Below are 16,897 nucleotides of genomic sequence, written 5' to 3'. Positions count from 1 at the left end.
AACTTGTCCCAGTTTTATTCACAGTTAATGTAAATTTATTGTTATACTAAATAGTTGTACTTTTTAACTCAAAACAGATGTAAAAGAATTTTATAACTTTTATCCTCGAGTTTGTAATGTCCAAACTTACCGTGTACAAGTGCCATACTGGGGGAAGGAACTGGTATGTTGTATACGTTTAAATATTTATATAACTTGTCGGTAAAAACGCTGTTATATACGTTTAAATATTTATATAACTTGTCGGTAAAAACGCTGTATACATTATTTTATATTTTTTAGTTGACTGATGAGGGGCATAAGGCCCGAAACGTGTACCGTATCAACTAAATAAAGGTGGAAAAAAGCCAAGTGGTTGTTATTAACACGGATTTGTGTTTGATACTTCGATACATTTATATATTATTTATTTACATATCATACCTTTATTTTAATACAAAATTGGTTTATTATTATTAAATTTTATCATTATTTAGAAAATTTTCAAAAAATATGTTAAGATATGTTCTTGGCAGTTTGAATTTGTATACATTAATCTATATTATATGAATATATTGAATAAATTCATTAAAAAATCTTATAAATTGATAATTTATTGAATATTTTACATATAATATAATTGCCTAATTACAAAACTCAATTATCATTTCAAATTTACAAATAAAACTTACAATGGAGTATCTCCACGGATATTAGCAGCTCCAAGTTCACAACCAACATCCAGAAATAATTGAGAAATGTCAACATTCCCAGAATATGCAGACCAATGGAGAGCAACATTCTCTTCCTAATATGAATATATATTTAATGAAATTTTAAAATATGTATGGAAATTCATTATATGTATTTTATATGTATTCTTAAGTTAAATTAATTACAAAATTAAAACACTTAAATTAACAATTAATGTACATATCCTATTATTAATGAATATATCTTAGTGTTCTAAAATTCATTTTAGAACACTAAGATATGTCATAGATAACTTACATTATCACGAACATTTGGATCAGCACCCCACTTCAACAGTAATTTGACTACATTCACATGCTGATTTTCAGCTGCCCACACTAATGGAGTCCATCCACCATCATCCTTATTATAAAACAATTTAATGATTATTATTGAAAAAAGAAATTAATCAAAATATAAAACAATACATAAATTTAATATAATAATATGTAATATTTTATATGCATTAAATTTTTCAATTTTGTTATTATTGAAATAATCTTACTTGAACATTAATATCAATTCTTCTTGTATTTAATAAAACACTACATATTTCACTATGTCCATTTTGTGCTGCTAAATGTAAACAAGTCATCCCATCTTCACTCTAGAAAATGGATAATTGGATGTGAGATATGTTAAGTGCTTCAAATATGCATGTACTAAACATGTTATTAAGTTACTTACTCGTGCATCTAACTGAGCACCAGCTGCTAAGAGATATAAAACTATAGACAAATGATTATTTTCTACAGCCAACATTAATGGAGTAAAAAGCTCATTATTCATATGATCTACCGATGCTCCAGCCTGCAAAAGAAAAATAATGTAGCTATTTCTACCTGTAAATTTCAGTATATTACATAAATTTGATTATATTTGATCATATATTGTAGTCTTATGTGAATTATTTAACATAGCTGTTAATCTGGTACTAGTATCCTTTTTCAAAATTTAAACATTTCGTTAAACTCTAAAAACTATTAAAACATTATTTTTAAACACCAAATATTAAAAGACAGATAACGATCAAAATTTACACAGTTAGATAAATTACACATCATTTAATTTATCTATCTTGGATGCACAGTTATAGGAATTGAATGGCCAAATGTCAAGTTAAACTTATTTATGCATCCAAAAATAATCAAATAAAAACAAAAATGAAAAAATAAACATTCAAAACATATTTTATTTATTTTTATTTTTTACATATTGTAATATTCCTAAATTATTAGTTATTCCCTTTTAACAATAACAAAAATGTTAACTAAATAAGGCAAATTAAAATTTAAAAAATATATAAGTATGCAAAAAATTTGTATATTGATTTATTTTTTAAATGCAGATTAACCCACAATTACAAACAGTTTTTCCATACAAGTGCATGTATAATGGGCAATTTCTCACTGATTTTTCACATGTAATTGCCATTCTTAAAATTTGACAATTCTGAAAAATCCTGTGATGTGTATTCTCAGCAAATGCCTAATTTCAACTACACTAGATTACAAAACTCCTCAGATTAAAATAGAGAACTGCTTTAAAAGCTCTCTAATTTGTCTGAATACATCATTATGTATCACTGCAAAATCTTATGCATGAACTAAATGTATTTGTACAGTTTTAAAGTTAGAACTGTCAATATAATGAAATTTGATGGTTAATAAAATTACATAAATTTCTAGCAAGAGGTTGTGTTAGAACTAGTTTATAAAATTAAAAAACAGGAAGGAAGAAAAATACAACAGAAATAAAAAAGCATCAAAGAATAGAAACTTTACTACTACTTCTCTTCCTCACGGTTTATATGGAGATATTAGCCGTGTAGGCTCTTTCTCCGAATCAACCGTACTCATTGGTCAGTGGAAGCGACCGGTGCGAGTGACGTATGTTTCAAGCCCCATCGAGTGATGGCGGGGAGAAATGGTGGTCGAAGGCTCAGAAATAGAAAGCAAAGTACTGGCGTGTGATAAGTTAATGTTCAGTGTCATGCCCAGATCGTGGAAGAATAGAAACATGATCTATATTTCTTTTAATATTATAACATAATAAAAAAATATTACTTTTTACTACATTTAAAAATTAAAAAAACATGAAAGAGAAGAAAATATAAGAATAAGGTGGAAACTTAAATGGAATTCTAACGAAAAATGAAAACATGATGTTGGACATATTTATTAAATATTGTGCAACAATACAGATGTTTGCAGTATTTTGACCAATTTCAAAACTTGACCAAGTCAAAAATATTAAATACATCTACAGAATGTTGGGTAAAGACAAATTCAATCAGCACACATGCTAACCCAATACTATGAGAATTAAATTACTGATAGCTGAGAATTAAATCACATTTCAGCTTTAAGAATTAAATCTAATATGGAATTAATACTAACTTTAGCTTAATTCATTATTTAAATCTGACTCTAGATTTAACTCTCAAAACAAATATGGCCAAACTGAAAGACATCATCTAGAAACAAATAAAACCATTAAAATATAATTAAATAATTGATTCTTTAAAGAAATTTGAAGAAATCTTGTCTATTTTTAGCATTTGGTGTAAGTCAGATAACATTTAATAAAAAAATATTTGACAGTGGTTACTGACTTTTAAAATGAAGAGGTGTTAAACAACAATTAAAACAAGTAAGCAATAATAATTAAAGGCAGCTAACAATGAAAATAAACAAAAAGTTATTTATAAAAATATACTACTGTGATGTTTCCATTAAATTCAACAAGACCTTTTACAACAGTAGGAATTTTTAAAAGAAGTTAATGATCAAATGTCATCAAAAGATTATATTTAGGAGTTAATAACGTTAATTTTACTTTGTATTCACATATAACAGAATTACATGTAATTTAAAAGGTATGCTTTCTTGTTATTAAATAAAAATTTATATAACATTTACATGTTTTTAATAAAGATTTTGTTTTCACATTTTTATAATTTTTTATTACTATTATTTAAAAAATGAATATACCTGGACTAAAATTTGTACAAAAGCAAGATGGCCAAGTGATGCAGCAATATGAAGAGGTGTTTCATTTTCATGATCTTCAAATCTATGATTAGGATTAAAACCTATTGCTAAAAAATTAGCAATACAATATTTAATTTTTTTTAAAAAAATAAAAATCATAAAATAAATAATATGCCATTTTAAAATTGATAAATAATTTAACATACCTAACATTTGTAAGAATTTATCAATATCGCCTGTTTTAATTGGGCCGTAGAAAGATTTTATTGTGAACCGCATATTCATTTTCTCTCCGGACATCAATGATAATAATGATTGTTGTTGAAGTTTGTTGAGAGACAGACTTTCTACATGTATAATAAAAAAAAATAAATAATTCAAATTTTATATTAATTTAATTTTTCTACAGAATTAGTTACCTGATGGAGAAATATTTTCAGATGATTCATCAGAATTATCCAGTTGACAAATATTTTCGTTTTTCTCCTCTTCATTTGAAGATAAGTATTTCATACCTGGTCTACAATTAAAAATGTATTGATATTATAATTATTCTGGTAAATAATACACAGTTCTGCATATTAGATCTTAAAGCATATATGAATTATTCGTATATGATAAAGGTTGAAAATGTTTTAAATTTAAAAAGTAATTAAAAATGTAAATAAATATGAAATGTCAAATTATTGCTTGAAGTTATATGGCAGGGGTGGGCAAGCAAGAGTTCAGTGGGAGCCACAATGTAGGTTTTGCAAAATACATGGGAGCCGCAGTTCTGTATTGTCGTGGCGGATAGTATGGTAAGGCACGCGATTTTATTATATAATATAAATATAATATAAAACAAATATTGAATATTTTTAATAAACATATTTTCACAAAATTATAAAAATAAAATTGTAAAAATAATAATAATAATAATAAACAGAAATTAACACTTTCGGCAAGAGCCACATGTAACTCAAAAAGAACCACATTTGCCCATGCCTGTTATATGGGATGATTGTAATTAAAGTACCTTTATTTAAAGCTGTCAAAAGAAAATTTAGCAGTCCAAAAATGCAATCAAATCTAGTATAGTGGCATTTTAGCACAAGAAAAAGACATTTCTGTAAAAATAATTAGTACCAACACTCACCAATATGGCACTTTTGGCACCACAAGCAATTTTATTTGTATAAGATGGTCATGCTCTACAAGAGATATTAATGCAGAGGCTACTGCTAAATGTGCTCTCCATTCTGAGAGAGTAAACCTAAAGGTAATGACAATCTGTTCATGGCTGACTGTAACTGATCTTCTGTAATGTTCCTACAATGCAGTGTAATACAATGCAGTGTAATTTCAATGCTGCCAAATTTGCAATATGTCTGCAATAAATATTATTTTTTGTGTCCTCATAAATAAAATTCACTTAGGTAAAGATCTGGAGAACAAAGGACCAAATGATAGAAAACACAACTAATCACCTGTTATCAGTAAAATGTTGTCACAGAAATTGCTACAGACAAGGACAAATATGTGGAAGCAACTGAATGTTGCATGTAAGTAATTGATTCAAAGCATTGTCACTGTTGCAATTGGGGTATGGCAAAAATGTTGAGCATCTCAATATCTCTGGGCTGTCACAGTGCACATCACAGATTCATTAAGACTAGCTTGAAGAATGGTCAAATGATAAATGTGGCTGTGAATTCACATTAGACTGTTTTTTAGGCATATACAGTGGAATCTGCTAGAAAACATGAGGTTTTTCTGTGGCCCAAATGCAATAGTTATGGGGGTCCACTATTTCATTGAAGTGAAAATGTGCCTCATTGAACCCAGGATCTTCTGTGGCCATAACACATCTATTTCCATTCTGGTAAGAAATGTCAATACAAAGATTAGTCGGGTTTCCCCATTAACAACAAGTAACTGTTTGCTGTAGCTGGATAATAAAGCATTAATTTTATCAGTACCTTTCACACTGTATCAAAGAATACACCAAACTGCCAAGACACTGTTGTGTATATTGAAGCCTGCCACATTATTCATTAACTGTAATAACTGTGGTAACATCTTAATACTTGTAAAGTGATTTGCATCTTCAATGAGGTTAAACTCCTAGATGGCCAGTTTCTTTAAATCCTGTGATCACTCTCCTGAGTGCTTTAAAGAAAATGATCCACAGCATAAATTCTTATGATTGTGGAATTCTCAAAATGCAGGCACAGCATTGCTGTTGTTTTCATAAAACAGCTTCATAAATAAGGTGAATTCCAACAAAGTGATAGCCGTTGAAACTGATAAGAATGACATCCAACAGTTGTGACCACACATAAAAAGTCACATTTTTATACGTAGAACAATACACGTGCTCAGAGCACCAAAAGTGTCATAGTGGTGTTTTGGTACAAACTTTTTTTTTTACAGAAATGTCTTCTACATGTCTTGAAATGCCACCATAAAAAATTTGGCATAATAAATTAAATATCTTGCTAAACAGTATTGAATAAGAATACTTTAATTACAATCATCTGGTATATTAAAGCAAATATTCTAAATTATTAATTCAATTTGCATCTTAGTTGAATACACTTCTAATAGATTTTTTTTACTAAACTGTCCATTTAAATGTCATAACTATTATTATAATCAAATGGGACAATTTAGAACTGTAAATAAATATAAATTATAAGTTCGTACTTATTCATCTATTCAATTAAACATATGAATATGAATATGTTACAAGATAAAATTTACAAAAGTATATATAATAAAATAAAAATAAATAAAAATTAACAAATAAATGTTATTAAATTAACATCTAAAACTATAATGTAAAGAAAGAAATTATTGATAGATGAATAAAATATAAGAATTAAAAAGTATTTTCTACTGGGATAAATAGTAAAAACTGTGAATTCATTTTATTTGCTTGTTAAAAATGTTTCATATTTCAGAGAGTTAAAGAATAAAGAATAATTATAACTTCAGATTCCCAGTATGTTTCAGTATTTTTATAAAGCTCAATCAGAAGACTCTTGACTAAAAATATTAAATTCAAATATTAGCTCATTGAATTTTTTCAGTAATTTTAACATTTAAAAAAAAGTTCTTCATTAAAAAAATAACTTACTTGACTAAAGATTTCTCTTTTAATTTGCTTAGTGAACGATGAATATTTAACTCTAATTTAATCTTCCGAAAATTAGACTTTGCTCCACAATGTGGGCATTTTTCACTCAAACCATTGACAGATGAGATGCAATGACAATGAAATAAATGTATCTGGCACCGAGTTTTCCTTTGCAATATGCATTGTGAAAATGTTCCCTATTAAATATAATTGAATACTTTATGAATATTCTAAAAATATTTAAAAATTACTAGTGAAGAGTTATTAAATGAGAGTAGCATTTTAAATAAAAAAATTAAAAACTGATATATTTTTAAGAAAGTCACTTAATCAAAAGAGAATTTTTCTACTAGCTTTAAGTTATATGACATTGCAAATATAGAAATATTAAATATTTCTTAAAGTACAAATATAAAAATTTGCTTTCATCTTTTGAATTTAGTCATCAACAACTTATTCATTCACTACCATCATTAGAACATCATTTTATTTTACTATTAATGTTAACTATATGGACTTTATATAATAGTAGATAACTTGTTAAAAAACTCTATTTTCAAGTATTAAACTATTTCCAAGAAGTAAATTTTATGGAGGTGCAGATCAAGAGATAGAGTATTGCAGTTTTTCTACTGCAATCCTCTGTCAGTATGACTCCAAAAAAACCGGATAGGAAGATAAAATGTGAAAGCATTGATAAAATTTACATGAAAACTCGCTTTTCTTAAAATAATTCAAAACTAACTATATGATACTGTATCAGTAATTTTCATTACTTGTATAGTAGAGCAAAACTACAATTAACCTATCACTTAACACTTAATATCACTTAACAGACAATTTTGTAAGCTTCTTTATTTTGTCATTTTGTGTCACCTAAAGTGTTTCTGACTTCTATAACCTTTACCAGTAAAGTTATTGTTTAATTATCAAACATTTTCAGTTTTGTCTTAAGAATATACTGAATAGAAAAGAACATAGAAAAGATTGTTTTTACACCTCTATGTCCTTAATGTTTTACTTTTTTGTCTTATATTGTCTACTTAGACCTTATTTATAAATAGAACTTATTATACTGGTGTAGTTTCTGATTGTAAAGAGAGGGGAAGTCTTAGTCAAAATATCTTTTCATCTGGGAAAAATAAAGATATTTTGACTAAGACTTCCTCTCTTTGCAATCAGAAACTACACCAGTATAATAAGTCCTATTTATAAACAAGGTCCAAGTAGACAATATAATAACAAAAAACACAAAAAGGAATACAGTTTTGAAATTAAAATAAAATACACAATTCAAATCTAAATATTCCTTTTTATGTTCTGTTCTATTCAGTATCCTGAAAATGGCAAAAAAGTTTTCTAATTAAATCATAACTTTGCTAGTAAAGATTTGAGTAATTATATTATCTTTTTATTATAGATTTGTTAATATTAATTTATTATGTAATCTTATTTATTAAATGAAACTGTAATAAATTGTAACTTTGGAATTTGTATTGTAAATTGTTGTAAAGAATATCATTCTTTATCTTTTAAATGAAGTATTTTCATAAGCAATCCAAATATAGTTATTTAAACTTTTACTTTACAAACAGAATAATTAAAAAAAGCTTTATATTAATTACTTTATTTTCATATAAGCAAATATAAATATAAATATTGAATTATAATAATATAAATTATGAATATTTTTTAAATTTTAATTTTTAAATAAATGAAGTAAGTTACTTGTGTGCAAAAAATTCCACAACATGGACAACATTGATGATGATGCAATCTCCACATATGAACTTCACATAACATCATATATGGAATTATTGTTGATGGACGAACTAATACACGATTACTGACAATGTTACTACATCCAATGACCTAAAAAAATGTGTACATTAGTTTATTAATAATTTTTAATAAACAATACAATAGGATCAAAATTTTTGATTTAAAACAACTTAATATCTTAAAGGTATTATAATTGGATATACAATAACAACTATATCATTCATCTCATCAAAGACACTATCTTGATGAGGCAAATATTTCAATAATTTCAACTAACAAAATTTATTCACTCTAGATCAGTGTCTTACTCTAAGTGAACAAATGTCAAACAACATCTGATCACCATATAAAATCAAGGGTTATGAAAGAAGCTTGTCATAGGGACTACCACTGGTTTACAAGTTAAAAGTTATATTAAATTAAATTTATCAATATGTTAAGCTTTGAAATAACCCCTATATTTTTTTCCACATAAATAAATATACAACTTATTCATGCTATTTACAATATATATCTGTGGCTTGGAAAAATAAGGGTCAATGTCAAGGGCATTCTTCCAAGTTAATTAAATATATATGTGAATATATACACACTCGTATTTCTTATTTACATTTTAAACTTCTTTGATTTTTAGCAGAGAAAAAGTAGGTGGGCCATGGGCTACTCAGCTCTCGTTTCCAAAGCTCCCAAGAATAGATGAACTGCAAACATCTGGCTATAGGTATAAAATCATATCCATTTGTGAAAAGAAAATAAAGAGGGATTTAACAACTTGTTCACAATTTAATATTGTTGCTCAAGTCACTAAATCTGAGCTCAAAGGTTATGCAGAGATTCATTATTGAAAAATCTATTTCAAACTCCCTAAGCTACTGATGGTAAAAGCAGCACAGTCTCAGTATGGTTATTACATGCCCTCAACAATTGTAAGGAATATGTAAAGTTCTATGATCCAAATTTAGTGTATATATTTGACCATGAATATTAAATACATAAAATAACTAGATAAATCTTATACTATTACACATTATCAAATTACATACAATACTAAGATGCAAATACATTTTTTATACTGGTGCTATCACTGATCTACTATTGCCTAAAAATGACAAAGACAGATATGTCTAAAAATACAGACAAATCATAATCCTGCTTAGCATAGGAGAATAGAAATACAAATAAACGACATTAACAACTAAATGACAGATAACAAATAAACAGGCAAATTACATAAACACACACACGATATATAGGACGCTGTCCATAAATGTTACCAAGCCTCATGGGGAAGATGGCAATTCAGAATGTAACACAATGTGACAAGAGGAAATGAAAAAGAATAATCCTTGCAATGTCATATTTCACATTTATCATTAATCAGTATCACATGCTTTTTAACACAGTATGTCACATTTAAAACATATTCTTTAAAATTTTAGTTTTTGTACTTAAATTTATATAAAAATACCAAAAAGTAACAAAATTTAAGCTTGTATTGTTATATTGTTTGTACAGTTAATTTACTATGGATGGTAACAATTAATCTGTTATGGTTGTGGTAAAATGATTTTGTGAAGTGAAATTTACATCATCACATTCACACTATTTGTATGTTACAAATAACTCATCAGTTCATCAGTTACCAGTCTGAAATCAAAAGAATGTTAAAGTAAGTAACATTATGAGGTCCCAGAAATCTCCCGGAACCACACTAAAATATAAAAATCACAAAATTTTTTAATATTATAAAATATAAATTTTTATGTCCATAAAAGGAAATGTTAAATTTAATAGAGAGGGGGAAAAAACATTTTCTCAGAAATTGGACAAAGGAAAACTAGACAATGTAAGTCCTAAGATCAACTATCTGCGGTTGGAATCGAATTAAATGTCGATTTTGACTCATCCTGAATTCTGAGTTCAGATCTCGTTACACTTAGTAATGATGACCAATAATAAAGTGGGGATGAGGAAAAATAACCAATTAAAGTGGTTAATCTGGGACCAAAAACTGATAAAAACTCTGATTTCAAGGACACAGGGAGCTTCTCTCTCTGACTTCTCATTGTGAAGCATCTTCCTTGGTTGAATTCTCCACATCACCTGACTGATCTGGACTGATCATCTCCTTGTCAACAGATGTTCTCACAACAACGCCCAAGAGCAGTCAACTGCAAAGAGGACGCTGAAGGATTCTTCTCTTGGGACTCTCTCTTTCTTTAGAAGAGAGATCCTTGGATTGGCAGGTGAAGATTGTGAATCTTCACCTGCCAATCCAAGAATATTATCACTGTACGCTTTATTTTTTGTGTTTACATAAATTGGGACAATTTTTGTAAACACAAAAAATCAGTGTCTATCACAGCCACATACAAATTGGCACCTTTCTTCCATTCTGACTTTAAGTGCAACTCGGCAACCTCACAGCATTATGAAACTGTTATACTGTTAGGGGAAAGTCACTAACATTGGAGCACCTAACTTGGCATTCAATTTGTGACACAACTCATTGGGTTATGAAATCAGTCTTTTTGCCATATTAACAAGTGAACCTTGAACCTTTATTAACAATAAAAGTGGAATACAATTTTTTTGTTACAAATATTTTCTGAGTAAAAAGATCATTTTCAAAAGATATGAATCACTCCAATATAAGTAAGCATATCATAATATGAACGACCTTGATCACAATATAGACCACTGAGTAAACAAACTCAGTGGTCCATATTATAAACCAGTGAGTAAGTAAACCACTGACTATTATAAACACTTTAATATTTATGTTAAAATTTTTTTGGCTTTGCCATTTTAGCAGCTGATTTACATTCAGCATAATAAAACATTTTTATTCTGGGTCCTACTTTCGAACATACTTCATGCACCCAATCCTTGCACTTCATGCACTAGATCATGCTTTTTAGGCTAACATCATTTTGCATAATTTGCAGAACCAAGATACTTCCTTTTTATATTCATTGTCATCTTCGTGTTCAGTTTCAATGTTTTTTGCACATTTATGTTGAGGCTGCAGAATCAATTTCTTTGCTGTAGGCTTGGGCCTATGAAAAATCTCTCTTTTTTTCCTGTCCTTTTTTTTCCAGACTTGACTTGTATGGTGAGCTTACAACTTTGTTGTCCACGTCTCTTTTCTTGTCCCACATTTATGGGTAGAGGCAATATTTCCGAAGCTTTGATTAACCGTTGGTGCTAGGAAGGAGAGACATGAGATTTTTAGAGCATGATTCAGCTTGCTGTATGCTTTGGTTTAGATTAATTTCAGTAGAGCTCACTGACACATGCCCACTCAATCCAGCTTAGTTCAGACTCCTTTCCATACTTGCAATCTCTTATGAAAAGCTTACAGAAAGCTAAAGGAGATCATTCGTTATAGGTTTAGATGTAATAGGGTTCAATACCTCAGCATCAACAAAATCACAGTCTTAAACACAGTGGGATCTATAGTCCTTATTCCACTTTTTTAAAAGCCATTGACAGTATTGTTCAGTGGCTACTTTACCATAAGAAATATGAGTCTCCTAGTAAGGCACTGATTTGAAACTGCATTATAGCTGTCCAAGTTTGAGCACATCCATTTATTGCATGCTTGGTTGAAATATGTCATTAAAAGGACCAAAGAACATCTAGAGGCTGTAACTGATGAATTGTATGAAGTGGCAGAGACAACATAATCACTCCATTTTCTCTTACGAAACTGATTGTTTCCAGGTTTCTAGTGTGAGTAGTGTGGCTATACAGAATAAGAAGACCTTTCCTCTCTGAGTTAGATTTGATGCTCAATATGAAATGTTTTAACCATTGCACAAATGCTTCGCTTGTGATATATCCACTTTCAGAGCAAGCAAATGTGATTACTGATGGAGCACCTATTTTCAATTTGTTTTTGAATTGCAGTCTTTTAAAAATAAGCATTCGTGGCACATAATGCCCTGATGCACTCATGCAACAAATGCATGTGGTATTGGTTCCTGTTTCTGAGCTTGTGATTACTCCTACTCGGTGCTTACTTCTTTTTGCAAGAACTCTGTGAGGTTTTTGGACTGTAGACAAGCTAGTTTCATCCATACTATATATCAAGGTTGCTTCAAATTTATATTCATCCACAATTCCAACAAGAACATGAAGAAATTCTGAAACCTTATCCTTAGAGAAGTCTTTTGCTCTTCCCAAACTTGTGGGTTCTGATTGGCATAGCTTGATCTCTGAATGGTGCTTAAGAAAACAATAGTACCAGAGAACACCAGCTCTTCTTTTATCTTTAGTGAATCGATGATGGATTCCATTAGTTTCAGCTATCTGATATGCCAATGCCATCAAATCTTTCCATGTTAGTTCAAAAACATTGATTCCATGTAAAGAATGTGTTCAGCTAGATCATCCTCTATTGCTTTAGGAAGTTCAATATCCCATCCAAAGTGTTTCTTCTCATCAATGGTGAGAGCATTGGTACCATCAAAGTGTCTCTTCAATGTGGCTTTAGGAACACTAATTTCTCACAGCTGCATTTAGACCCATATTATCATTTCTGAATACACAAGTGTTCAAACAGTTATAGTAACAAGTCTTTAAAGTGTCATCTTGAAATGCATTGTCGGTCCAATACAGGAAATCATGCATTGGTCCAATATAAGAGACATGTTAACTTCTTACCATTGTTTGTTTTCTAAAAAATATATACATTTTCTTTCATCACAACGCATGTTAAAACTTAGGTTATAGACTCAGTGATTGGAACAGTCATACTTACCATCTACAAATTCACAGAACTTCTATAGCACTAGATAATAATCAAAATAATTACATCAAATACAGTAAAAGATAACAATATATCATAGCTTTTACAAATGTGAGCTAATATTCACCATTTTGCTCTCAGGAAAGTCACATGCTTCTAATCATGTTGCCAGATATCAATTTCTTTCAAAAACTACAGAATAATGTGAACAGTCCAATTTATAAAATGGTCCAATATCCACGACTTTCCCCTACTATAAACTCCTTGGTTGTCATTGTTTCTAAGATCAGTTAAATTAAATAAGGTAATTTTATATACACAGAACTTCTACATCCATCAGGGTATGGGAATAAGACAAGCACACTACTGTATTTAAAAGTTAATCAGTTATTTAATGTGTTAAAAATGTTTATTGAGTTTTTTAAAAATTTAAAGTTTACTTTCTGAATATTACCAAAGAAAGAAGAAATATAGAAAAATGACATTTGGTAATATTTTCTAAATCTGTACACTACAGAGTATCTCATGAACTGGAAAGAAAGAACTTTTGAATTTGTTTGGAATGCTTTAGTTGGGAAAAGATGATGTTGAGTGATGGAGATGCTGTTGAGGATGATGAAAGACATGACAGGATAAAGCATTCCCATGGATACACATACCTCCAATATTCCCACTGTGTCAATTGAAGAGCACCTTGCAAACCCGTTGGAGTGAAACAACTTGCTAGCAGGGCATAACAAAAATAAAATTTTCATTAATATAATGTCATTGTCATTGTAATGTATTGTGCTCTATACTTGCAAACATTGAAAACATTTGCAAGTATAGAACATTAACACTCCGGTTATTAGGTTAAGGCAAGCAGATATTTATTGTGTTTTATCTTGATAAAAGTGTAAATAAGCATTTTAAGTTAACATTCATTACAGTTACATATTCATTGCAATTGATGCAGTGTATTTACATCATGATAATGAAAAGGCTTTGTCGAGGGATGACAACCAATGTGACCATTTGTGAAAGGGAATATGTCATAATGTGACAATGAATAACATGGGAGTTAAAAATGTTAAAAGGTTAAAAATGTGAAATTTTAGTGTGGTATCATTTATGGATGACCCTTATATAAATATTAACACACCATCAAAATTGATGAAACCAAACAGAAAAATATCCAAGAAAAGTAAAATATAAACTCAAAAACTACAAATCACAATATCAATCATGAATATGTATTTCTGTCAGTCCCAGAAAGAAAGGTCAATCCTTGGGTGACCCTCATAAATTTTTGGTAACAGTTGAGAATAGTCAAAAAGATGAATAAACTGTCCACTAATGAAGATTTCTGGAGAGTGTCCAAGGAAAGATCTTCAGAAAAACTGAGTCATATTGAAGGAAGAGAGAAGAGAATCATGAGCATGTTTATAAACAGAAATAGAAGGTAGAACCCCTATTGAGTAAGTCTTCATCATCAACACAGGAGTTTGATCTAAACACACCAAAAATTTCATCAGAAGGAAGAGTCTCTGGTATAAAATCTGAACTGAGTGTTAAGTGGAGGAAGGTTTTATTTCCATTCAATTAAATCATGCACCACCACTAGATATCAAGAGATCCTGCAGAGAGAGACTATGGACTATTGGACTTATCTCTAATCCTCTTCATTGTTTGTTTATCATCTTATACCTTACTATCTACTGGCCTTACTTTCTCCAAAAGAAAGTTGATCTTTTTCCTTGATGGTCATGCTCTTGCCCATTTTATATGGGCAACAGCATGGCCATCAACAGATTAATGCCCCATTTACATAAATTGAGTTGTTTGTTCTTAATAACAAAAGTCAATTAGCGTCATTGTCATTTTGACATAATCAAAGGGTAATTTAATGAAATATATGTAATATAGAATCACACAATTATAATGTATGAAAAAATTCGATTTTCATCTATTGAGTTCATTACAGGAAATATAAGTAATGTACTGATATTTTTCATTAGCTAATTCACTGGCTAATTCTATTTATTAATACTAAAACAAATAATATAAAATTAAAAAAAAAAAAAGCTTTTTACATTCACGATCAAGTGTAAAATTATTTTATAATCACATTAACTAATTTTACAATTATTAAAACTCTTCTGCTTTTAATAGAGAAAATATTGATATCAAAATATTTTTAATATAATTATAACAAATACATAAAATAAATGTAAGCTAATGTATAATGTTTCATTATTTAATTGCAATGCTAAAGTTTTACATTTACAAAAAGTTCCTATTTTTGTGATTAGATAATGTTATTTATATCATAAAACAAACGCATCCAAAATTCATGGCTCTAACACAATATGGCTACAAATAAAACAAAAAATTAACTTATCATGAGTACAAAAATTTTTACACTCATATAAATTCAAGTTAGTAGCCTTTTTGGCTTTGTCCTTTGTCGTTGCCTTTTCAAAGGTTTTATCCTTTGTGAATGCTCTATATTTTACATTTATTAAATTTCATTTTCATTATGAGTGTACAAATTAAAAAATTAAGACATTTTAAATATTAACTTTGTCATTACCTTTTCATCAATAGAATCTTTAGCCTGACAGTATATGGCATGAGAATCTGTTTCCTTCTTTTCACATTCTATTGGTTTATTGTAACAGGTACAGATACTTGAAGAGAAGCTAGCATCTGTCTTCATTTTAAATGAAACAAAAATGATTATTCATCTTGTTTATTGAACATAGACTTTAAAGAATTTTTCAATTATATTAATGCCAAAAAAATTAAGGTAAATACAATTATATTGTTAAATACTAAATTCAGTTATTCACTTTTTTTTTTGTTTCAAATGTAATTTAGACATTTAGACATCTTTTAATTAATTAATTAATTAATTAAAGCTTAACATTAACAATATTATTTTCTAAAAATATTTCAATGTTATTTGTCAGAAAAACTGTAAAATATAATGCTGAAAATATTCAAATAAATTCACTTAATATAAAAAAATTTACTTTTTTAATTAATGAATAAATTAATGTTCAGTAATAATTATAAATATTTTAAGGGACTGTCCATTAATTAGGTGTACTGTTTTTGAGCCACTCTTCCCTTTCTGTTGTATACAACGATGTGCTTTTGGTAAATCATTCCCTTTAAATATATGTGAAATAGTTCGTGAAACCCCTGACATTGAAGAAATGATTTTAAAAAGTTCTCCGCACGTTTTTTATCCGAGTTTATCCACATGATTAGTAAGTATAAATTCATATGCCACTAACAACACACTGACAAAAATCATGTAGGTAATGCTTTGACACCCTGAACCTTCTTGAAACCTTCTTAAACTGTACAGTAAATGTAATTAATGGACAGTCCCTAAATTTAAATTACTAGATTTGGATATTATAATTTATAAAGCTATTATAATTTAAGAAAAGTATTTAGTTTGTCTTTTATTTATCTAAATCAACAATGGATAGATAAACTTCATAGGTGTCCATGCCTAAATCTTAT

General features: G+C 28.7%; 1 protein-coding gene across 7 annotated transcripts in view; it reads right to left on the bottom strand.

The window, feature by feature from the left end:
• LOC136979671 (uncharacterized) overlaps positions 1–16,897 on the bottom strand; it is a 109,560-nt gene that overhangs the window by 22,675 nt on the left and 69,988 nt on the right. For all 7 annotated transcript variants that reach the window (XR_010881421.1, XM_067275707.1, XM_067275708.1 and 4 more), the window contains 10 exons: positions 15,954–16,073; positions 8,575–8,718; positions 6,847–7,043; positions 4,145–4,245; positions 3,932–4,072; positions 3,726–3,832; positions 1,420–1,542; positions 1,238–1,339; positions 991–1,095; positions 672–787 (listed from right to left, as the gene is read on the bottom strand). Coding sequence is in view for 6 of the 7 variants with exons in the window: in XM_067275707.1 (XP_067131808.1) it covers positions 672–787; positions 991–1,095; positions 1,238–1,339; positions 1,420–1,542; positions 3,726–3,832; positions 3,932–4,072; positions 4,145–4,245; positions 6,847–7,043; positions 8,575–8,718; positions 15,954–16,073 (1,256 nt within the window). In the remaining variant the exon portion in view is untranslated. The remainder of the gene's footprint in view (positions 1–671; positions 788–990; positions 1,096–1,237; positions 1,340–1,419; positions 1,543–3,725; positions 3,833–3,931; positions 4,073–4,144; positions 4,246–6,846; positions 7,044–8,574; positions 8,719–15,953; positions 16,074–16,897) is intronic.

The sequence above is a fragment of the Centruroides vittatus genome, unplaced genomic scaffold (genome assembly GCF_030686945.1).
Source record: "Centruroides vittatus isolate TY-2023 unplaced genomic scaffold, ASM3068694v2 contig_630, whole genome shotgun sequence".
Lineage (NCBI taxonomy): Eukaryota > Metazoa > Arthropoda > Arachnida > Scorpiones > Buthidae > Centruroides > Centruroides vittatus.
This window is presented reverse-complemented; position numbering and strand designations above follow the sequence as displayed.